General features: G+C 42.5%; 1 protein-coding gene across 6 annotated transcripts in view; it reads left to right on the forward strand.

Annotated features, from left to right (window-relative positions):
• Positions 1-24,358, forward strand: part of E23 (ABC transporter G family member E23) — a 482,421-nt gene that overhangs the window by 452,046 nt on the left and 6,017 nt on the right. For all 6 annotated transcript variants that reach the window (XM_075889251.1, XM_037427941.2, XM_075889252.1 and 3 more), the window contains exons 3-14: positions 4,799-4,968; positions 6,290-6,395; positions 7,945-8,045; positions 8,987-9,148; positions 9,244-9,337; positions 10,727-10,790; positions 12,450-12,605; positions 14,272-14,438; positions 17,001-17,275; positions 19,450-19,507; positions 21,464-21,678; positions 24,021-24,229. In XM_075889251.1, coding sequence (XP_075745366.1) covers positions 4,799-4,968; positions 6,290-6,395; positions 7,945-8,045; positions 8,987-9,148; positions 9,244-9,337; positions 10,727-10,790; positions 12,450-12,605; positions 14,272-14,438; positions 17,001-17,275; positions 19,450-19,507; positions 21,464-21,678; positions 24,021-24,229 — 1,777 coding nt within the window. The remainder of the gene's footprint in view (positions 1-4,798; positions 4,969-6,289; positions 6,396-7,944; positions 8,046-8,986; positions 9,149-9,243; positions 9,338-10,726; positions 10,791-12,449; positions 12,606-14,271; positions 14,439-17,000; positions 17,276-19,449; positions 19,508-21,463; positions 21,679-24,020; positions 24,230-24,358) is intronic.

Genomic DNA, 24,358 nt, shown 5'->3' on the forward strand with positions numbered 1-24,358 from the left:
CACTGCGCATGGTGCTGCCGAAGAGGGTATACCCTTTAAAAGAAATGCTTAAGGCTGAATTCATTCACGTTTCTAACCCCCATATTCTAGAACGTCCCTTCACTCAACGCTTCACCTTCACTTGAGAAAGTCGATGGGAGAGCCGTCTCTAGGCACGGCAAGTCACTGCATATCAGCGATAATCTGCTACGATTCTCGAGGAGCGCAGTGTCATTTTGAGCCGGGCTGTGGCGCAGTGCTCAACTCTGTCAAGTGAAGGGTGAAAGTCGATTGGAGGAGTGTTTGTGAATACGGGGGTAAAGTTCCTTGACGATGTCTGCAATATTGAGCTTCACAGGCTGGCGCAATATCTCACATTGTTTCACGCGTGAATTTCGAGTTTGATCATTGTGAAAACGTACAGACGCCGAGGCAGTTTCGTGTTAGAAACCCGTTTGCAGTTTTTTTTTTTTTTGCTAACCGCCGAGCTGCAAATGGTCCATTTTATAGTGACCTAAAGGAAGAAGTGCAACAACTCACTGTAGTACATTAAAGTGCTAACGTGGTAATACCAATGTTAGCAGAAAATGTACTTGCAAGTTCTATTATCTCTTAACCTGCATTGCAACGGTTCTTGACATTCGTTTGCGTGAGGAGTAGTGTTGCTTAGGGTCCAGTAACATTTTCAGGCAGACACACGGAAGTGATTAATGGATTAAATAATTAATATACGACACAAAGAAAACGTCGGCAGCTGCCGGTACCAATAGCTATTCCCCTCACGTACAATTGTAACGAACAACTTCAATGACAATCGTGTTTCAGCATTCGAGCGTACGAGGCCGTCCATCAGTGTGGTGGTTTGGGCTCGTCTCCTTCTTGTCCCTTTGTCGTCGTTCTGTTCTCGTGCTATATCTGCCGTCCAGCAGCGTGGAAAATTCTCGATTCTGGCGTGAAGAGAAGAGAGCAGAAAATAGGGGTGGTGCGAAAGTAGAGGCGAGTTTCCGGTGCTGACCACGCTAGATAACACTCCAGCGGGTGGATCTGGTTAGCACTTGTCGGGCATGGACGACAAACGCTTGTCTCTATATAATCAGTCGTGCCTGTCAAAGATCTCTGACATACTTCCGGTGCGCGTATGTGTGTCCCATATGTCTGTCGTGCAAACCACGTGCGTTATCCGCGCCCCGTTCAGCAGACGTATACGGTCGCGAAAGTTGTTCATTTTTTATTTTTTTTTCGCATAGCGCACTGATCGAACACTTCGTTTCGAAGCAGGGGGCAGTGTGCGTACATTTGCCACGTGTCGCCTGCGGTGTCCCCGCACTTGTTTCGCGGATGTTCCCACGTAGCGTCCATCTTAGCCATAGATAAGATAATCTCTTTCTAACGCGCACTTGAACGGCTAAACCACAGGACTGGTGAAGGGTGGAAGCGAATGCGTTGGTGCGTCCCGCTGTTCTGACCTTGGAAGAACCGGACCGGGGTCGCAGATGCGATATTAGTCGTGCCGTATGCTCGCGTTATTTCCTGTGGAAGGCAACGCCTTGACAAACCAGGTCGTTGAAGCCCGCAACAGATGTGCACGTGCCGAACGGGTGTTCCGCTTGAAACACGTTTTTCGTCTGTCTTTCTCTCGTGGTGTGGCGTAGACTGTTCTGTACGCGTGCTCGTAAGTGCTACGTCCATTTCTGGCTGTTAATGTCACTGCTTAGGATATCATTATCGTCATCAGTACGACTACGCCCACTGCAGGGAAAAGGCCTTTCCCGTGTTTCGCCATCTTCTGCTCGGTCATGCTAGTCCCGCAGACTTGTTGAATCTCCAGAAGGGTTGGGTGATGGTGCTGGAACGGTATAAAACCGACTGAAACAGACGGATCGCTGTAACACCTTATATAGCATTTCATTTCGTCTGCCCGCCTAACTCTCCATCACCCTCGAGCGTTTGCCTTCTACAACACAATAGGCAGAAAAGAAAAAAAAAAGATTAAGACGGCCTTCGCCTTCCAGTCGTCTTGTGGCAAATACATAACGTACCGTGGGACTTTTCCGAACGCTTTCCCGGAAACACCGCCGGTGTGGTGTTAACCGAAACGAACCCTTCTTGATGTGGTAGCCTGCGACTTGTAACCCGGTTTTCAGTGGCGCTTCTAAAGGGAGCGCGCATTTACGGGTCAAAAACACCGAGGGTCTATCGCTTAAAAAAAAAAAATCGCTTCCGGTGGCCGGGGTGTCACCGTCGTTATTGATGGAAGCTTGCTGACGCTGTCTGGCAAGCACACGTGTTCGACACAGTCAGCTTGCCTGAAACACAAGAGAGACTCGCGGGGTGAACGAAAAACTAAAAGAAAAGTGACTCGCTTTTTGTTGGTAAAGTGAGACGTTTCGAAGTGAAGGAGCGTAAACACGGAAGGCTAGCTGATGCTGGCCATGTACGGAAAGGTTTGGTCTCCCATGAAGCGGGGTGGCGGCCGTTACAGAAAACACCGGGTGTACACGCAGGGCACATGTTTGTTGGCATCGGAGCGCGTCGTCTGCTCTCCTTGCAAAACGCCGAACGAGTTTCGTCTGCTTTCTGTAAGCATTGCCAGACGACAAGCGTGGGCTTATGTTCCTCTCTCGTGTCGTCTGCTAGCTTGAGTTTCCTTTTTCCCACGTCTCGTTTTCGACCAGTGGCTTCCTGGTCCTTTTCGCGGAACCCTTTTATTTTTTGAAAAAAAAAACGTATTTGTTTAAAGGCGCTTCCGTTACGTTCTTTTCGCGGGTCGGGGTTGTCGACCTACGCTGTCAGACCACTACCTCAGTTATACCTCGCTATGCTTTGTTTTTGTTATATATTTTTTACGAGCGAAAAGAAAACACCCGTGGTTAGGAGAGTGCTGGAAACGCGGAAAAGCTTTTTAGCTTGCGTGTGTTGCGTCTCTAGCCGCAGCACCTCATACACCTAAATAGCCATAAGCCGGTTGTAACGAGCAGTCCCTTCTTTGCGCCGGCAATAATTCGATGCATTCGGAAATGCGATCAACCTAGATACGAATTAATAAAAGTTTCATTGCAAAAAACAACTGGTATACGAGAAAATAACCGTGCTGTTTTTACTATGAATCCATACAAACAGGTTCCAGTTGTTACTCTTTTAAATTACAATATAATTTTTTTTTTCGTTGCGTAGTCTCTGCGTCAGAGAAGTTCTGGATGTGGACGCTCCTCAACTTTTCTATGTCATTTGCCTGGTGCCGCGGCTCCTCAAGTCACATTAACGCTATTCGAGCTTCTTATAAACCAAATAAGCTTCGATATATCCGGTAATTCAGGGAATCTGAACTCGCCCCAAAACGGATCCTCGAAATGTATTCGGGATGCTCCCATACCCATGGGGGATGTTCGAAAGTTCTGGTCCTACCTTTGAAGTCCCATGTGCGTTGTGCCAGCGTATGGCTAGCGGTGAAACCAGGCGCTGATAAACTTGTGCATATAAATGTATGTGTGGTTGTGATCATTACCAATGATGCTATAATTGTTACGCGATCTGTGTGGATCGTGGTATTATCTCTACATGACCACCCTGAATGTTTAGGACTATGCCTTTAGACTCTGCTCGCTCTTTATACTCCCTATAATCGTATAAGTATTACATAGTGCGCCTGATCATTTTTAGCTTTCCTTGTTCTTTGAATTGTACAAGCTTTTTTTTGTTTTTGTATGCTGTTACTACGCTGTTGTCATGCTGATGTGATAGCCGACCCCAACGTAGGCTACCTTCCCATGCTTTTTTTCATGAATAATTAAATTAACAATTCAATGCAGTTCAAAACAACAATGTCCCCAATGTTTTGTTTCTCTTTTGGATTCATTAGGTTGTATCCAACGGAAAAGTGAGCCCTCAAATTCCCCTCTTTCCTTCTTCAGCTTCAAAGTGTGGTCGGAGAGCAATTGTCGTGGGGCCACCATTACAATAGGCTTGCACCAAGATGACCCGCGAAACTTTCGTGGCGCGTGTACTTTTCGACGAACACGGGTTGTCTTGTGGGAACGACTGTTGTGTCGCATCATCAGGAACACTTCTTGCCGTAGCAGCGCGCAAAAGCCGACGCGCAAGAACTGCAAGGGTGTTTCACTGCTTGACAAGGCTGTTGTGTGGCAGAGCAACTTGATTTGCAGGAGTCGCGTGAGTGTACGGTAGGAGAAAATCCAAATACGAATGAGTTAGGAATGACCTAAAACGCGTACTTTCGTTATCGCTACAGCAAGCATGCGCAAATGTAAACGCAATTTGGGCTTCCTCGCTTGATTCGAGGCTGAAACAGTCTTTGGCAATAACACTTCACTATTCCTTGCAATCACTTTACTATTCTGTGTTCACGTTTCATTTTTTCTTGGCTGTGCGCAGCATATTGGAAATGGTGAAGTAAGTTGGCAATATTTGTGCAAGTTAAGTATGATCTTATCATATGAGATCGTCTTGTAGCTGTATGACATCATCACCTGCTGATATAGATGTAAAGATGTCACGTACATGGACATTACTGTAATAATGACTTACATGGTCACTTGATGTGTCCAGCATTGATGCCGGTGATAATGTCATAATGCCATCACCGAACGCCATGCGATAACGTTTTTTTTGGCTCTTTATGAGAAATATTTGAATGTAACTGGTCATCTCGTGCCTTTCCTTCAGTTTGCCAAACATTTGGGATTAAACGTACGATGATCTGTACTCGCTTCACAGTGTCCTAATTGGTCAAATATGTGTGCCGTCTAAGCCGTTGATGGAAGGGTACGATTGACCCTGTACTCTTTCGGTGCCCATGCAGGTTCTGGGAAAACAACCCTTCTCAATGCCCTGGCTGGCCGCATCCGCATGGACTCTGGCGTTGTACTCCTGAACAGCGAGCCACTCAACAAGCAGCTCCGCAGGCGTATCTGTTATGTCCTCCAGCAAGACATATTCTTCCCAGACCTTACACTCAGGCAGACACTCAATGTGAGTTGAATTTAAGCGCTGTATGCTGCTTAATTTTGACAGAATTGCTAACGTGGTTGTCACGCATGTTGCCGCAAACTGTACTGTAGTGTTGAATCAAGCAGGGCGGTACCTGAATTACTGAAATTCAAGAAGAAAAACAGTGCTAGGGCCCATGGAGGAGTAGTAAGGGTTGCAGCACAGGCACAAAAGTGCTGGAAGAAAGGCAAACAGAAGGGGAGGAATGTAAGGTAAAGAGGACAACACCAGCGCTGACTGCCAACTGACTTCATTTTTCGCAGCACACATGTTGATATATACAAACAGGCAAAACTTTTTAACACCGAACTGCAACCCTTACTACTATGGAATTCCACCAACTAGCCCAAATAGCTCTTCTTTCCCAAGGAGGAAGAAGAACAACAAGAACAGTCAGAGAGGTTAACCAGGCATGTGCTTGTTGGCTATTCTACTCTGGTGGAATGGGCATTCTCTCTTTTTTGTCATCATTTCCGAGGTCTTTTTTTCAACATTCGATGAAAGTAGACATAATTGTGTTAGCATGTCTTCACCATTGCTTTGCTGAAGAAAAATATTGTGGCTATCCAACATGTGCCATAGCACAATTTGCAGTGATACCTTGTACGTATGCCAATGTATATTCGTACCGATTGTTCCCATATACGCGTTTACGTTTGTTCCATGTTTGTTTTTATGTCATTCCTGGTACTCCTTTTTTATCTATTAGAGTTCAAATACAGCCAGTCTTCAACTGAAATATTGTAAGATGGAAGGAGTCATTGGAAAAGTGCATACATAGGTGCAATGAATATTAGCTATTGCATGATGAACAAAAAGTGATTGTCAAATAAGCTTTTTGGGAAAATTATGCAGCTATGTAAATTACGCTGCTTCTGTAAAACACATGTTTTCTTGCATGTCTATATATCATAAATATAAACAAAAATAATTTTGTACAAAAACAATAAAGCATATGGGCATCATGCTTCAGCAATGCACTGAGAAACCTCAATGAGGTGTCTAATATTTCATGCCTTACTAAACAATAATGGTGGCAGAAACTTTTTGAAGAGCATGTTTAAACACATCCTAAATACGAGTAACAGTCTTAAAAGCCTAGCGCAAATGAAACGCATGTTTTCGGCTAGCCATGAAGTATGTTTAACAAGCTTCTGTAAAACTTGCATTCTGAAGTATTCAATAGAGCATTTGAAAGACTCAATGCATTGTGTTCAAAGTTGGCATAGATAGGTTCCAAATTCCTCTTCCTTATGTGAAATGTGCAATTCTGAAAAAAAAAACGAAATGCTTTCTTTTTCAGTACACAGCACTACTGCGGCTTCCTGAAAGCATGTCATATCATGAGAAGATGGAGCACGTCAACCAAATTATCGACGTCCTGGACCTCTCTAGATGTCAAGACACAAGTAAGACAGCACACCCCACCTTCTTAAAGCACAAGGAAGGAGAGGGAAACTGATTTTATACCTTCAGACACTGGCTGTCCTTACAGTCATGTTGCAGGTTTCGTCATGCTGATATTTGATTTCAGCTTTTGCTCCAGAGTTATGAACTGTACAGGTGCTTGTCTTTGTTGTCCATCGCTCTGTTTTTATAACTTTTTTCTCTGATAAAAAAACTCAAATACATTTCTGCATAGTGAGTGGCTGGGGGGGGATAATGTTCTAATCTTTCAATGCCATCACGCCCCTGCCGTGACAGCTCATTGTGATGTTATGGGGCTGGGCTGCAGGGAGCTTTGAAGCTGTTTGTTAAGTTCTATGCTATCTGAGTGACACTGAAGTTGTAGCAGAAGGAAGTGTTATGCGAATGCAAATCTTGAACTGACTTTCATTTGCGACCAACAGCGGGGTCAGTGACGTAGAAGAAGCTGGCCAAATAGCTTGAGTGGCACTGGCCAACCAGTGGCAAATCCAGAGTGCAGTAGTAAAGGTGATCGCCCCCCCCCCCCCCCAGGGACTTCCTTCAGCGCCTCCAACCAGCCACTCTATCCCGGCTGCGGCGGCTGCATTTCCGATGGAGGCGGAAATGTCGAGGCCCGTGTGCTCAGATTTGGGTGCACGTTAAAGAACCCCAGGTGGTCAAAATTTCCGGAGCCCTCCACTACGGCGTCTCTCATAATCATATGGTGGTTTTGGGACGTTAAACCCCACAAATCAATCCAACCAGCCACTCAACACCATTCGGAACAAAAGCCTAGAACAGCAAAATGTGCCAAAGTCTAAAGTGTGGTAGACCATAGTTCGTTGTAATTCTTTCAATTTGTTATGATTAAAAACCATTTAGAATAAGTGAGTGGGACCCCTGTGAGCACAAATTAAAGGCATTTATGCTGTTATGTGGCTCTTGTGATAGTAGCAACTGCTAAAAAAAAGTTGAGAATCCTTCCACATTCTGATCTTCCTTAAAGCGAAATGAGTGGCTGAATCCACCCCTGCACCAACCTACCTAGAGAGGAGCAGAGGAGCGTTTTATGAAGTAGTGGTATAGCTTTTTCTTTGGTATGTTATAAGCGAATGCTGGTGAAAATAAAATTCAGTTTAATATTATAGGTATTGTAAAAAACAAAATCTGGAATTATAGCGCTGTTGTTTTCACTACAGCACCTTCTAGCCCTTATGTGTCTTCAGGATGTTAGACCCTATAATTTCCTAGAAAATTGGTCTATTGGAGGAAATTTCTTCGGTTTATAGCCACTACTCTGATCATAGTGACTCATACTAAATTGTAAATTGTGTATTTGCTAAACATGCCAACTGGTAACTGTACGTAACACTTAAAAAAAAAATTCAATACCGGGTTCTGCAAACAACTTCAGACGTGCTGAAAGAGAACATTTAATACTTGGGGTAAACTAAGGCATTCCCACTTAATTTTATGCATACAAATATTTCTCTCTCCACTGACATCAGTGCTCATGTCTATCCTGCTCGCATCTTTTTTTTTTTCGCGCAGTAATCGGTGACGTGATGAAACGAGGCTTGTCCGGTGGCGAGAAGAAGCGTGCCAGCATAGCTTGCGAACTGCTCACGAATCCCACTGTCATGCTCATTGACGTGAGTACTCGGCATTGACTAAAGTGTTGCACTGCTAAGCTCGAGGAAGAGGGTTCAATTCTGGGCCGAGGTGGGCACATTTTGGTTGGGGCAACGTGCGACTACACCCATGTACTTAGATTTAGGTGCATGTTACAAAATCACAGCTGGCTGAAACTATTCTGGTCTCCGTGCCCACTGCTGTGTGCTTCACCATGTCGTGGTTTCGGCATGTAGAATTGCAGAGTTTAATTTTTGTGTACACATAGTGTAACATTTTTATGAAAAGCAGCTCATTTTACATACTTTCAGTCCCGTCCGTGTGTTTCAAGTGGCACATTTCCAGTATTCTTTGTCATTAATTAGACTCAATGTGCACTCCTATTGATACTCATTTATGTTACACGCCCATAGCTAGCACTGTTTTTCATAATGCCTATGCTCGACTGTGTTACCGTACATTGCACTTTTGCACATACTTGCATCGTATTGAATGTGAACATTCGGCAGAAGTCTGTCTAATTGGGTATGAAACTGGGAGATGATTTAGACTCCAACCATGAGTTTTGAAGAAACTCGACGTTTCGAAATGGACTTGGTTCCTTCCTCAGGGGTGACTGCAAAGCTACGTAGCAGCGGCGTCTTCAAAGCACTCGCGGGGCGGGTAATGACCCCTCCTCTCTCTCTCTCGTTTTGCCGTGGATCGCAGTCCTGCAGTCACCCCCTGAGGAAGGGACTAAGTCGGTTTCAAGACATCGGGTTTCTTCAAAATTTATGGTTGGAGTCTAAATCATCTCCCACTTGCATCGTAGTGTGGCCATTAGGCGAGGTTCACACCTCATGTTTCCATTAAAGCATTGTCTTTGCCCGTCGGCGATACGGTAATCCTCACAAATGCTGCTGCTACGAGGCTTTTGGTAGTGTCTTCGAAATGAAAAGAAAAACTTTTTCAATTGTTACAGGAACCCACCTCAGGTCTGGATTCCAGCACAGCCCATTCACTCATGTCCACGTTGAAGGAGTACGCCCACCGAGAAAACAAGACTCTTGTCATCACAGTTCATCAACCCTCTAGCCAGATATTTTACATGTTCGACAAGCTTCTATTACTCTGCAACGGCCAGGTTGGTGCTGAAACATATGATACCGCTTGTTTTTGTGATAACCTTCCCCATTCCATTTTCATAACTGACATCTCGATGCTATGTTTGACTTGCAGACAGCCTACTATGGTGACATCAATAAAGTAGTCGACTTCTTCAGCAGCATAGGTCTCCAAATTCAGCAACATTTCAACCCGGCTGATTTCATCCGTAAGTGTCGCTATTTTTTGTGTTCCACCACCTTATACATCTGATAAGTCTTTGTAATTGACACTTTACTCCTAGTGTTTCTCAAATTTTGAACAGGTCGTTTGACATTTGGCTGACATGTGTGGCATCTCTCATAAGTTTCGCGCTTTTTGCCTCCCTGCGCTGCTTTTTGCACCCCCACAATGATAATGCAATAAAGAGTTTTCGTACTGGGGACTTCACGCCACCCACGTGCGCACGCTCTTGCGTTCATTTGTACTCCCAGCTGCAACCACAGAGAATACAAAGGAATGTGAGAGTGTGCGTACATAGGCCACTTTGAGGCCCTGGCACTGAAACTTTCTATTTTGTTTAAGCCACATAACCAATTTTGTGATAGAAAAAACACATGCCTAATCACTTGAAGACATTTATTCTAGTAATCTTGTTCATGTATTTTAACCATCATGTCTGCAATGGCAGTAATCATTATAATATAAAGAATGGGCATAGTTGTCAGTATGTTTATTAATTTTTCATATACACATTTTGAATCTGAGGGAACTGGTCTCTTGTCAGATCTCATTTTTGCCAGCTTGACACAATTGTAGCCACAATTGTGTCAGCTTGACAGCTTTTGCCAGCTTGACACAATTGATCGCTGTTACGTGTACAAGCTGGAGTCATTGCCTGGCGATATCACTGACTGCTCTGTTTAGATGTGGCGCAGATGTCCGCGAAGTAACTCAAATGCTAAACTGTCTATCTGTGTATGAACCTATTATTTGAATTCTTTATGGGCAGAAAAGGCTGAGATTAGAAGGGCCACGTGTCAGAACATTTATTTGTGCAAAGCTTAACGAGGCATACTGCAAATTGAACTGCGAGTTGCTTTACCGGCAGATATGGCAAGCCCCATTATGTTCGCGCTCATGTCTAACTCTCAAACGTGAAAGGATGTATAACCCTGTCACATTGAACGTGTGGCGAGTTTTTATCTTGGAGTCTTTTTGCGAAATCGACCGTCTGGTATGTGAGCTTTAACATCGAGCTTGGGCTTATCTTAGCTCCTCAAGTATTGTTTATAAGCTGTTATCAGCCTTAGTTTTTCAACACGAGGAAGCATAAAAGATTTAAATTAGCCAGGAACCTTACTTATTCATTGAATCACACAAACTTCTACAGTATTACATTTTGAATGACTCCTAAAGTTGTCTTTGATCTAGTAAGCTATTCTCATGGAAGAAGGGTGAACGCTTTCCTAACATGAAAGTAAGGTTTGTAGCTACTAGAGAAAAAAAGAAAGCAACTTCAAAAACATATTTGATGCCAATCCTCATCTTGTCTTGCTTTGTTGCATTTTATATAATGTGCTATGTAAACACTGATGGCTGAAACATCGTTTTTCAGTCGAACAAGTCAAGAGGTCACCGGATATCCAAGACAAAATTATCATGAGTGCACAAGAACTAAAGTAAGTATGTGTAAAGGATAAGTGGCGATTACTATCATCGTGACATTCTCTACTCACGAGTTCTGTTCATTCAGTTATGCTATCTGTGTGTGCGCGTGTGAGTGCACATGTTAAATGTGCTGCCGACCTCAAAAGCTTTAGAAGAATAGATTGGCAAAAGCATTTACTCCTTACCAGATTTGTGAATGTATGCTAGAGGTCAATCTAGAGAAACAATGAACTATTTTGCGAATTTCTATGTACAAAAATTGCAGGATAAAATGTGTCAATGCAGCACTGAACAATGACCTGCTTTCATTTTTACAGTCTTTAGTTCGTGTCATATCAGCAAAATATCTGCTAAAATTCTTGCTTAGGAACAACAAACCCTTGCATGGCCAGAGTCGTATTGATATTGCGCACTGATCTCGGATAATTGTGCATCCCAGTTGTGATACCTCATGTTTGGATGTCATGTTTTGTCCCACAGGCACTGTGCATCTCTCTCGTGAGCCATGAGTTGCTCCCGAGAAATGATGAGAGGTGCACAGGAAGATATTACGTCTGACTGTCGGCTGTAAAAATGGCACCGTTGCATCGTGTGGAGAACCTTGTCGTCTTCCCATTGCAGAGTCGTTGTTTTGGTGGACTGGGCAACCCACGAATCACAGGGCTTAGCTGCTGGAACATACTAATTGTCATCCTAATTCTGAATGATGTGCATTGCAGATGACATTTGCTGTCCAGATATGGTCAGCTTGCTGCTGCTCAAATCAACTACTGGATTCGAGCCCTCCCCCCACTGAGTCTAGGTCACATTCACTCATGCTTTTGCTGGGGCTTGCATGATCACAAGGCTCTGTACTAACCCTTTTTTGAGCTGGTGAAAAATTGAAAGGAAGTTCAAAAAGAAAAGGGGAAAAAAGAAAAAAGAAGAGAGAGAAAAAAAAGAAAGAACGTGCGAGCCCTATTTTTCCATTGTAAAGTCTCTACGGTAGATGCAGCATTTGTGGCTTTGTCTACCAAACACTTGCAGCCATAATGGCTGCAAGCAGTCATGATAGAATAATGGACTGTATACATTCCATTCCTACTTGCTTTGACTAACTGCATTTGCTTGCCTTTATGCAGGGAAGTGGTATTAGTGAGAAGGCTGTTTGATTTTTCAGAAAGGGACCAAAGGTTATAATAACGAAGAACCAAAAGAGAAAGAAGGAGCTTCAAAGTGTGCTCGTAGTCTCTTAAAGTATGAAATATGTGCCTACATTTGATATGTCCCTTGCCGAGATGTCTTAGCTCGGTTATCAATATCCGTATGTTTTGAAGCCCCTAATTGTTTTTGAGGGGCATTAAAAAAATGTGATAATTTTCTACCACATATTTCAGTGTACTGTCGAACTGCTGCTAAATCGCAATGCGAGACCATATTGGATCCTGCCTGTCTTGTGTATTTGCTATGAAAACACTTCTCTGGTTCCCACTTGATGTTGCACGGCATGACTTGGTTTGAGACCCGAAATCTCAGCATTGCATAGTAGGTGCACTCCTTTGAACTGTGCACTTCAATAAGCTTTTGTTTTCAGTTGCTCTTGTAATATTTTCATCATCTAATGAATCTGAAGAGAACGGCTTTCATGTTCATGCTTTTAGTTGATCTCCGAGCATTTGGCCTTTACACAGAAAACATCCGGACTACCCGAAGCAGCTACTCGAGAATGCCGAGGTCTACCCAAGTGCGGAGGACGTGGAGAGCCAGTGCAACTACAACGGGGCGGCGGCGAATGTTGTCAATTGCCCGCAGTGTCACAAGCATGTGTGGAAAACCTTCCAGCACAAGTATGGCCATTTGTCGATACTTCGGTACAACGAACACGGATGTAACAAATCTAACGGCTATGACGAAGCAAACTTGAAGTCTTTCTCGCGTATCAGTGTGTAATGAACCTATGCTTGCTAATACGGTTAAAACTCGATCTAACAAAACCAAATTTTACATAGTTCCAGATCCAGTGAGCACATTTTTATTCACTGTTAAATACTCATGGGGTTCAGAGTTATCATAAACCTGAATTAACGAACTAGGTTGGTGGTTAATAACGGCACAAGAGCACGAGAGACAGTGATGAGACACAATGGCGGGTGCCGAACTCTCAACTCTAGAAACTCTTGATGACGAGTTTCAATTCCAAGCCCCTCCTTGTGTTTTCATCGTATTGTCTCGGGCTCTTTCGCTGTTCTTAACCATGAACCCACACCATCTCACCCAGCTGTTAGTGCTACTAAACCAGGTTGGCTGCCAAACTCAATTTAACGAAGTTTCTTGAGGTACACCCGAGTAAAAGCAGCGATTATCTTCCGATTTTGCAGAAACGCGTTTTTCTTTGAGCGTGTACTCCGACGTTTCCACACTAAACCGTTCAGGTGCCCTACTAATAGCCTTAGTTTGACCAGGCTGCACGGCACACCCATGCACAGAGTAATGGAAGCAGCACTTGGTAGCACTCTTATATACCTGAAGGTGCTAGTACAAGTGGCGATAGTTGGTTTCATGATTTCAAGGAAATAACCGTTTCCTTGCACCTTTGTGACTTGGCCTACTCCCGCAATCACTACATTAATTTCCTGCATCATCCACGTATCGTTCGTTTGTCATTGCTACGAGTAACTGTCTTTCTGGCTCACATTGTCTGGAATGGTGCTCCCTATGTCCGAGCGACATGGGAAGCTCCCTGTCGGGGCCGTCTCCGCGGTCTTTACACATGTGCAGGAGTAGATCGGTGGCAGGTGCAATGGCCTGGTAGCTTTTGCTTGTTGCGACGTTACAATTTTATATTTTGAAGAGCTGAAAAGTTCATCTTGATTTTATGTGCTTCCTGATTTAATTAAATGATTCTAGCATCCCAATCACTTTGTTGCATCGAGTTTCCGCTCAATAGATTGTGATGAAAACGTTCTGCATCAGTTATAGCTTCGATGCGACAACGTTGCACTTGAAGGCTTGTAGAACTTTTCTTTTGCAAAACACAGCTTCATAGCTGATCATTTGTAACCAAAGGAAAAAAAAACGTTGCATATATGTTTTATTGATCTAGTTCTGTGCTCCTTTTTGGCAATCAACGTCATTAGAGTACAAGCACCTAAAGCTCTCTTAAGTCTGGACCTGCCACAGTCGTCAGTATACTTTAAATGTATATGTTTCATCAAATGTACCTATAACAAAAGTTGGAAAGGGGAGCTAGTGTAATATCGTTCAATCAATGACTTTTAGATGCTCATTATTGCTTTTTGCTATAATATACGTACAGTTCATGATGTGAAAAAGCATTGAAACACTCAATAGAGAAGGCTTTTCAGCCCATGCTGATGCTACACGAAATTTAGTTTTTTGGACAAAAATTCAATAGATGTGTCGAGAGAAAGAGAAAAATATTGGAAGAAATGGTATAACTGGATTTCAAAACTTATTTTGCGGTGGGTCTGTTGCCGGTATTTCACTTTGCAGGCACGCCGAAGAGGACTCGTGTCACAAAGAGCTTCACGGGGACAACCAGCAGTACGTCTGGGCCGTGTCCGAAGAAGACAAGCCGGGCGCAGAGAAGTCCAAGCAAGTTGAATTGCGAGTGATGCTCGACCCCGAAAAAAAGATTCCCACAGTGTACAGCAAAATAGGTGAGGCACGAGTATCATGCATGTGCGCAGTCTCTCTTATGTGTCCTGCCTGTCGTACGAAAAATTTGTGAATGCAGGATGTCGCTGTAGCGAACATTTGCGCGAGCACTCTCGTCTTCTTTAGGGCTGCAACTTCGTCATAAAGGTTGAAGCTTTGAGGAAGACAAGACTGCATGTCGAAATGTTGGCTCCAGTGACGCCCCCTGCTCAAATTGTTCATCACTTTAAACTTCAATCTTCCCCTGCTCTTTCACTTTTTTCAAATTACCTGTCTTACATTGGTGTATATTAGTGCTGTGCTTTCCTTGCAGTCTTTCCATGTTTAGGAGTTAAGTCGACTATTCAAATTTGTAATTCTGAAAGAAAAAAAAGTTCCAATTTAAGAATTTAAAAAGATTGGGCTAGGGAATATTATATGACCTTTTCCTCGACTTATCCCTTTAACTGTGTAAAGGAACTATTGATGGTAACTTTTTTCACTACATGTACAGTGAAGCTCATTTACGTGATTTTGAGAAAGTTCGTGAAAAAGCAGAATTTCATATGATTTCAATTCACTGAAACACCTTGCAGTTTAGCTTGATAATAATACCATGAACATTTTCCCTGGGAAATCATATGAAGTGGCCGTGTATCGATGAGGCTCTACAATATTAGGGTAATCCACTAAAATTCTATCGCTGTCTCATGTTTACATCGGATAGCCACTTAAGATAAGTGAAAAGCATTGTTGATGGAAGCAAGAAGGCTGTAGGCCTGTGTGCTCAGACTTGGGTGCACAATAAAAATCCCACGTGGTCGAAATTTCCGGAGCCCTCCACTACCGCATATTTCATAATCATATGGTGGTTTTGTGACGTTAAACCCCACATATACAATCGAGATAAGTGGGCAGTTTAGTTGGATATTTCTTAGGGTGCAGCTACAGCACGAGCTGTCTTAAAAACCAGAATAGAGCTTCAAACGATGTGTTAAAACTGGAAACAGGAAGACATTAAGTGCATTGCTTTTGAAAAAAGAAAATGAGTGGGCCGAGGTGAATAAAGCATTTAAAGCACCTTACGCAGTGTGATTCACAGTTACATTAGCAGAATGAAAAACAATAAAAAAATTCATTGTTATTTATTTATTTATTTTATTTCCAAATACTGTTGGCCGTTACGGCCGCAACAGGGTGGGTACAGTAAACACAAATCAAAAACAAGTACAATGTATTGTATAGAAGACTGAATTTTTTTGAAATACACAAAAGAAAAATATTCAAACACTGTTATTAAAAACGTACATACATATATTGTGATGGTGGTATAGTATGGAATATGAAGCAACTACACGATGTATTTTCGAACAACATGGCAATACATGTACAATAGTGTAGCAACCCTCAATGTTCTCGAAATATTTTTAATGCACTTTTCAAAGCTTTTTATGTTCTTCAAATTCAGTACCGGTACTGGCAACTGATTCTACTCTTTTATCGTTCGTGGAAAAAAGGAATACGCGTACACATCAAAATTGCATTTAGGAACTGAATACACAAATTGATTGCATGATCTGACATTGCTGGAAGGCCTTGAAACAAGATAGGGTATAGTTTCAATATTAAGGTGTCCTTTTGATAACAAAAAAAGAAATTTAAGTTGTCCGACTTTCCGGCGATGAGCCAGCGTAGGCAATTCAAGCAACCGAAGCATTGAGAAACGGAGTCACTTCGTGAATATTGCGATAAAATTTGCCTTCCGGCTTTTATCTGTATTTTTTCAATTCAATTTGTTAACGCCGACGGGAACGGATCCCACACATTCTAGCGTTGGCCTTATGTAGGTCAACGCTAGAATCAGCACTATCTGGCCCTCTCTCAATTATAGAGTAACATTCTTCAGTTACTTCTGAATAGCAGTTTGGGTAGGTTCCTCCTTCACACTGTATTTTTTTTTTAATTGTGTGTGTGTGTGTCACAACATATGTGATTCCCACCATGTTTTCTCGCTTTGGCAAGCGCCACACAGTAAATATAGCCTGGCTTAAAACAAACTATGGCAAGGTAGCAAACAAAAATCACAATACAGTAACAGAAATTTCCCAACTCTAAAAAAAAAAAAAGCTTACGCCAGCTCCACCCAGTGTGGAATCTGCTGCAGAAACAGTGGAGCTGCAGTTCTACTGTTTTTCTTTTGCCATTTTCTGTGATTTTGTGTAGGTGTCTGTGATTACGTTATTTATAGAGTTGAGATGCACACAAAAAATTGTTCAGCAGTCCCTGCTACAGTAATTTTAGGCCTTATTCATGACCGAGACATCCCTCCCAGTTTCAGTGTAGTATGCCCAATACTTTTTTGCTTCTGAAGCAGTTATGCAATCTATGGGTGTATCTGGGAACTCGAGCGTGACATGCGGCATGGACCCTCACTATTCTGGCCCAGTCTCAAAATAGTGGTACTGTTAAAAAAGCTTGCACAAACCAGATAAGAAAGTTTTAAAGGCTCAAACACATGGGTGACATAAAATTAGGACTAGATTACTCTATGTGACATTTCACGTCTTCTGCCTATTGCTATGCAGCCATCCGTGACGATGAGGACTCTGGCCGCTCATCGTGGTCCGAAGTTGGTAGCTCTGTGTTCAGCAGCCAGGACGACCTGGGTCACGAACAGAAGTGGCCAACATCATTCTGGACTCAAGTGTCGGTGTTGACGCGACGCAACTTCCTCGAAGCCAAGGGTCGCATGCTGTCCAAGCTCAATTGGGTTCAGACCATTGGCCTGGGCATTGTGTGTGGGCTCATCTGGTTCCAAGTGGACCGTACCGAAGAGACTATTGCTGACATCAGGGGCTGGGTGAGCGCCTTTTTTGGTGAAGAGTTTTGTGCTAGAGGGACGGCACCTTTGTGTCGTGCATTGCTCGAGTATGAAAGACAACTGGGGAACATTAAAAATGCGAGCCTGGTTTACATGTTGGTATGATTCAGCGTATCACCTCTTGTAACAGTAGCAACTACACACCCCACAAATTTCAATTACCCAGGAGCCATAGTACTCTAAGATTACGACCTTAGGGCACAATGTTGCTTTGAGACGTAGAATATTGTGTTCAATGACAAAAGGAACTTTTTGCTCGCTTTTCCTCAACTAGCCAATCTGCACAAATTGAAAAAATATTACTATGATCTCTTCAAAAATTATTGTCTCAAACTATGGCTTCTCTTTTAACTTGTAGCTGTTATCTAGTAAGCATGTCGCATGTCACATTTTACGACTTTTATCTGGAGCTTGTTGTTTTCTGCTATTTTGTTGTGGAAAGAGCTCAAACATAAGTTCGTGCACAATTATGTCTGGGGTCTTTGACTTACTATAAAAAAAAATATTTATCATATTTGACGGTGTTTAACATTTTCTGAGGCTTGATTGCCGGCTGACATCATATTGAAAGGACTGGTGTACTGAGCACACTGTAGAGGTGCGTTGTGTGAAAATATAACTCGGGAGAGGTGTATGATTTTTCGAATAAACAATTTGCTTGTGTAGTTGGTCAAGGTAAATTTGAATTCAAGTGATATCTTCAAAAGTGATTGGCTGATAATTCAACCTTTAGATTGGTGGTTTCGTCTCTAAAAACCAATATTGTCAGCTTAACCTGTAGAAAAGTACTGCTAAAGCCAGCACACAGTTTCGGAGTGAAAGATGAATAACAGCACAATTTCGGGACTCTTGAAACAGTTCCTCATAATTTCATAGGCCACAGCAAGGAAATGTTGAGGTTAGGTGTTAGATTTTCAATTTGGAATAACGAAGTAGCTTGAATCCGGCACCACATTTTACCCCCCTCTTTCTTTTATTTTCATAAAAAAACATTCTCGAATTCGTAAAGGCACCAACATATTAGATGTCATACTATGTATATCGTCATAAACTACTTCTAGTTGGTCAAGACGGGTCAGGTAGGTTCGGTTGGTTGGGACACTTGTAACAGGTCGGATCGGTTCGTGCAGGTCAGAAAGATTATTTTCATTCTCATTACATTGGTCAGCCTTCAGCTGTAATTTCCTTCTCTAACAGTACAGCTTATTTTTTTATAATGGTTTAGCTTTTATTTTTTTTCACCAGCTGTTTTTTAGTAAGTGCTCTATAATATCCCCCTAATTTTTTTCCCACCAACAGCAGAACACCGTCTCGAATGGTGTGCAATTAGTTGTATACTGGTTAACGTTATATCACCATCTCTTAATAACAATGTATAAAAAGAGGTGCGTTCACTTTTTTAAGCATGTTTTGCACCCATATTGAAGTTAATACGACAAATCTTAGACTGCATCAGTTTATGTGCCATACATGTTTATACTTTCTTCACATTTACATTACAATTACATCTAATAACATCCCCTATACTCTCCTTGGCATTATTGTCTATTAGATCTCATTAATATTGAGTTTCACTAAAGAAAACCAGCCCTTAAACGTACACTTTCCTTCATGTTTGTTCTATAGTACCACGAACAATAGCTTCTACAGTTTCTTTTGTGTGTTCACCCTTTGCATATTCTGCATATTACTACAGCCTTGTTTCGATGTAATGTTAGTTTTGGCAAAACAATTCGCAACAGCAAATATCGAGTAAAGCTTGTAATTCAATTTTATTCATTGCAAATCTGTTCATACAAAATGTTGATATAAGAACAAAATATGCAAGGTTCCTAGCAAATCACCCGAAAGTATGTTGACTCTTGAACTCTCTGACTTATCAGCTGTTCTACAGTTATGAACCAATAGTTTTCAGGACATGCATGAATTCTTATGAAAATGAATGCAACAAAAAAGCTTTGTTATACTTCTTAATGTTCGTACTGTTAAATGAAAATTTTACTATGTTAAAAATGCTGAACTGTAATAAGGCCTTGAAGAATCTTTCATACAATAGTGCTAGCAACCATTGTTTTCTTTGTCGCCTGTATTAGTAGCCATTGTACTACACGAAGGGAACCTAGCAACTCTCTAACAATTCTTTTATTTTGCAGATCTTCTTCAGCACAACATACTGGATGCTGTTTGCGTTGTTTGGCGCACTCATATCTTGTAAGAATATTTTTTACCTCCCTCTTCCCTGCTTCCTACCTACCCAACACCAAAGGATTCCATATATGTGGCTGCAACAACAACAAAAAAATCCGCTTTTGTTTTTGTTCAGCTTGTGATGCCTTTGCTTGTTTGTGCTTTTGTTTGTCTGCTGTTTCTTTGTGTGGTTTTCACCCCTCGGAGATCCTGCATGGCCACTTGCCGCTTTTGCATTCGTGTACGATGTGATTTGCTATAGCGCAAAAAGTTTGCATCAAATGCTTATGGGGTGGGGTTTACGAAAATTTTAGTAATAGCCAAGTTCATAAGAACTGATTCAGAGGTTCGCTATGTACATGTGAATAAGTGTTAATAACTCTTAACTCTAAATTGCTGAAGCATATGCTTGGACATGGTATCAGTCCAAAGTAAACTTTTTAGCATGTAAAAAACAGTGTGAAGCAAGAAGGGATCGATCACACAGATACAATGCCCTTTATTTCGTAGTCTCAAGCTCGTCTCTTGTTCTATAACAGAGCCCAACTTACAGATGGAATTTCGCGCATAAATGAGGCCTTTAGCACTTTACAATTGCAGCTTTTAGTGTTTCTGTTTTGTTTTATCTCATGCCGTGTAAACTTTTGGTACGAACCATTGCTCAAAGCAGATGGATTTAGCTGCACTGAGAGTCTATGCACACTTGCATCATGAAAATGGCAGTGTGAAAGACTGGAAAACTTTGTAGAAAACTACAATCGACACAAAAGCTGTTAAACTTGTATGTCTCCAAGTTGCACAGTCGTAGCGTGCTTCATTGCTCTCCTTTCACTGTTTCATCCTTCTTCCCGCTCTTCTGTTTGTGAGAATGCCTTGCAACACCCCATTAGAAAGATTTAGCTAAATCGACAGATATCGCAGGAACTGATAAGTGCTAGAAATAACCTAATCGGAAGCAGCACAACTTGTAATGACTCCACGTGGTAATGCAAGGAAGCATCTGCGTGGACCACAAGTATCCACGTGCTGGATCTATTGGTGTCTGAAAGGTGTCGCGAGTGCCTATGAGAATAGTTAGGGGGTTGCGCTGATGCCGGCTGCACACTTGAAAGTGGCAGGTGCAATGTTGCTCTCAATGTTCTGAGGTGAATGCACAAAACACATCTTATGTGTTCTGCGCTACATGCAGCAGCTAAGCCCTTCTGCAATTTATTGCTTGAACCATCCCCTACTTGGGAGCACCAATTGAACATCTCCTAACATCTCCTGTATAACATTAAGGCCTGCGTGTTCCAAGTTGTGATGCCATCCAAGAGCACCTACCAATCGTACATTCTAATAGAGGCAACAGCCAGTTGAGAAAACACTTTTATCGCACAGGTGTGGTTTTCAACATAGTTCCAGTCTTTCATGGAGAAAGCAATCACCCGATGTGCAGCGGCATGCCATCATTCAGGCAGCAACGGATGCAGTACGCGAGCTTGAGTGCCAAAGCAACTGCCGCTTTCATTCAAAAGTGGCAGGCGGTATTTTGCATCTTCGAAATAAGAGCGCCAAGAAAATGGCATACAGTATTGTAAACATCAGCACTGTTTTTGGGCTAACTACCAGCCCATTCTGGTGCTTTGATCCAGAAAATATCGCAAGGGGAAAGCCAAAGACAGTTAAGCGAGCAGTGGCGCACAGTTTCATTTATCTGATGGATGGTCGGTATTCTGGTTTTAGAAGGGTAATAACATGCTCAAACATATTTGTATATCTCTGCTTATTTTTCGGGAGCTTTGATTTCGGGTGCGAGTTTTTAAGCAAGGATTTCGTATGTGTAATAAACACAATATTTATGCAACATTTTCTAGGACGCACTTGCTACTCGGCTAACATTTGACACGAAAAGTTTTTACCCAGAACTTGTCTTAGTTTGTGTTGCTGCTGCGCTTCCCATGATGCTCAGGGAATTTTTTCGCCTCGTGCACTTTTCAGTTCCTCCCGAGCGCGAAGTGATCAACAAGGAACGGGCGTCGGGCGCCTACCGCCTGTCTGCCTACTACCTGGCCAAAATGATAGGGGAGCTGCCCCTGACGCTGACACTGCCGTCTGCATTCCACCTCATTGCCTACCCCATGCTGGGCTTTCACAGTGCGCAGACCTTCCTCAGCTTATGGGGTTTCCTCGTTCTAAGCACTGTAGTCTCGCAGGTGAGGTTTACATTAAGCATTTCTCCTTGTGCAAACAATAAATGGCAACAGTTCACTTAAACCTCAGTATAACGAATCTGCTTGTCACTAATCGTCACTTTTAATGAAACAAATGAAAGATGGTCTCCCGCTCGTACATTGCAGTTAACATACATTTATAACAAACTTCTGTATGTAATGTAGCTACATTAATTTAAGGTACAATTTGGTTATATCAGTGTTTCACTGTACTGAACTTAACCTAACACACATAACTGAGCATGCTGAACTAAACACAGCTGCACTTTCTCACAATAATAGTTGCAAGGTGTATTCTTCTGTGTATTTCTTAAACATTCTCCAAGTCTTTGTGAGTGCTGCAACAATTGGGAGATAATTAGCATGTTGAGTTTGGCTGCGAGAAGTCTGTGCCAAAAACTAGTGAGGTAGAAGAGAATAGTACCATTTGCTTGTCTATCTTCTTTGCCATCCCGTTCTCTAACGCCATTTTCACGTATACTGACAAGCTGCGGCGAGTTGGGCTATTTAGGCGATACGGTCACATACGGATTTTGCATTAACACCTCTCGTGTCGTGGAGGACCTCTACTTGTACGATCATTTCCTGGGAAAATTCCCAATTATGAGCTTAGCTCATTGACCTAATTTCACCGTTTTTTGTAACTGCTGCGGATGAGTGCACTTTCTTGGCGCTACGCTGGGTTTGGGTGGATGGTAACGTGCATCCCGTTGGGCAGCGAAAGTAGGAGCAAGTTGACTTGTGGTGGAACATTTGAGACATGTTGGCAAGAAAAGTCCACTATAATAATGAAGAAAAAATCGGTCATTGTTGATCACATATCAAAATTAGTACAGCATGACACAACAGAAGTTAAGGTGGAACTTTGTAATGCATTTGTTATATTTACTGTCACAATTGGCTTGGCTGCAAATAAATTGCAGCTACCCATTGTCTTTGGTGATGGGAAACTAAAAAAAGTGCTTGTCATTAGTGCAAAAGAAGTGCACCATGGTGACTGTATCTCTTAAAGTTGTGCACTGCGCTTGATATTGTAGTGTAAAGTGACATCGTTGCCCTATTTAGAGTTATAAATGTTGCATAGTGTGTTGGGTGCATTTTTTTTGTTGTTGTTGTTATCAAACGCTCTCAATCGTTATGCCTGGCTGTGTTCTTTGGTGTAGGGATGTTGTTGTTATCAAACGCTCTCAATCGTTATGCCTGGCTGTGTTGTTTGGTGTAGGGATGACAGTCGAGCCCACATATAACGGCCCACTTAAAACGAACTTTTGCTTAAAACGAGCGATACCTTCATGACCATGGGAATGCAGGTCATTTCAATAGCACTAAATTGTACTTACTAAAAACCCTCTAAGCCTTGCCATTCAGTTACAACGAACGAAGTCAGTACTCGAGCGACTGCCCGAGACACCACTTTCGAGGACTGATATGCCATCAGCGAGGTGCCCACAATTCTTATTGTTAAACGCAGACCCCGCCTTCGTAGCCTTCTGGTTGTCGCTCTCCCTGACTGTTTTTCGTTACGCACCCCTCTTCCTCTTTTGTTTCCTTGCCGTTCCCAGCACCCCACATCACCAGACGAGGCCCATGTTTTCGTCTTGTGTAACTGTTACATAAGAATTATCGGGAATCTCGAATTATTGAAGTCAATGGGGCTGCGCAAGCCCCACTAAGTTCTGTATATTGTGATCCGTCTCTCTCACTCGTGCACTGTTACCCTTCATGCCATGTATGATATTAGAGGTGCCTGTTACTGTAAATGTCTTTGAAATTCCGTAGAATTGTCAGTTGGAAGATAAGTCTTTACTTAATATACATCATTTTAAACTCGTTTCTCAGTTACATTCAGTTGGGCTACCTCTCTTCTAAATATTGGAGTGCCAAATCGGGTGTGTGACTCTTATACACTGGTGTGACCTTTATATGATTGTGACCTTTACACCTCTGTGATCCTACAAGGTGTTGCCCTAAAGCTGCATGCACATGACGGACGTGATCACAGACAGATCATTTGCGTGACATCTGACGTAAACCGGATCCCTCCGCAGCCAGCACAACAGGAGAGAATTCAAGCTAGAAGCTAGGATTTCGGCATTGCTCTCCGAGGATCCCAACAAGGATTTAGGCTTTATTCGTTTTACAAATGGGTCCGCGCTGATCGAAGCAGAAATGTGGGAACTGCGGACATATGGTGACGTAGTACACAATCCGCAGACTCGAATCGCGATTTGGTTCGTCTTGTGAATACAGCTTTGCACGAACCTATGCGGTGCCCAAGGATTTACTAATTCACTTTTTTTCCTCTCCTCTGGTGCTGTTTCCAGAGTGTTGGGCTCTTCATCGGTGCCACCTGCACCGACCTCCAAGTGTCTGTGACAGTGTCGGCACTGTACTCCCTCTCCACAATGCTCTTTGGAGGCTACTACGCCTCCTCGCTGCCACACTGGCTACGGTGGCTGCAGTACTTCTCTATGGTGCACTATGCCTTCCAGAACATGCACATAGTTGAGTTCAGCAATGGACCAGATGTCAGGTTGGTTGCTATTTAGGTTCTTGTTTGTTTATTGCCTACTTGAGGTACATATTGCTGTCATTTATCAATTTTGGTGTCTGTGATAATTGAGTAATTGAATAGTGTTTTGCCAGTATGCTGCATTACATT

This window comes from Rhipicephalus microplus, chromosome 3, assembly GCF_043290135.1.
Source record: "Rhipicephalus microplus isolate Deutch F79 chromosome 3, USDA_Rmic, whole genome shotgun sequence".
In the NCBI taxonomy this organism is placed as follows: Eukaryota; Metazoa; Arthropoda; class Arachnida; order Ixodida; family Ixodidae; genus Rhipicephalus; species Rhipicephalus microplus.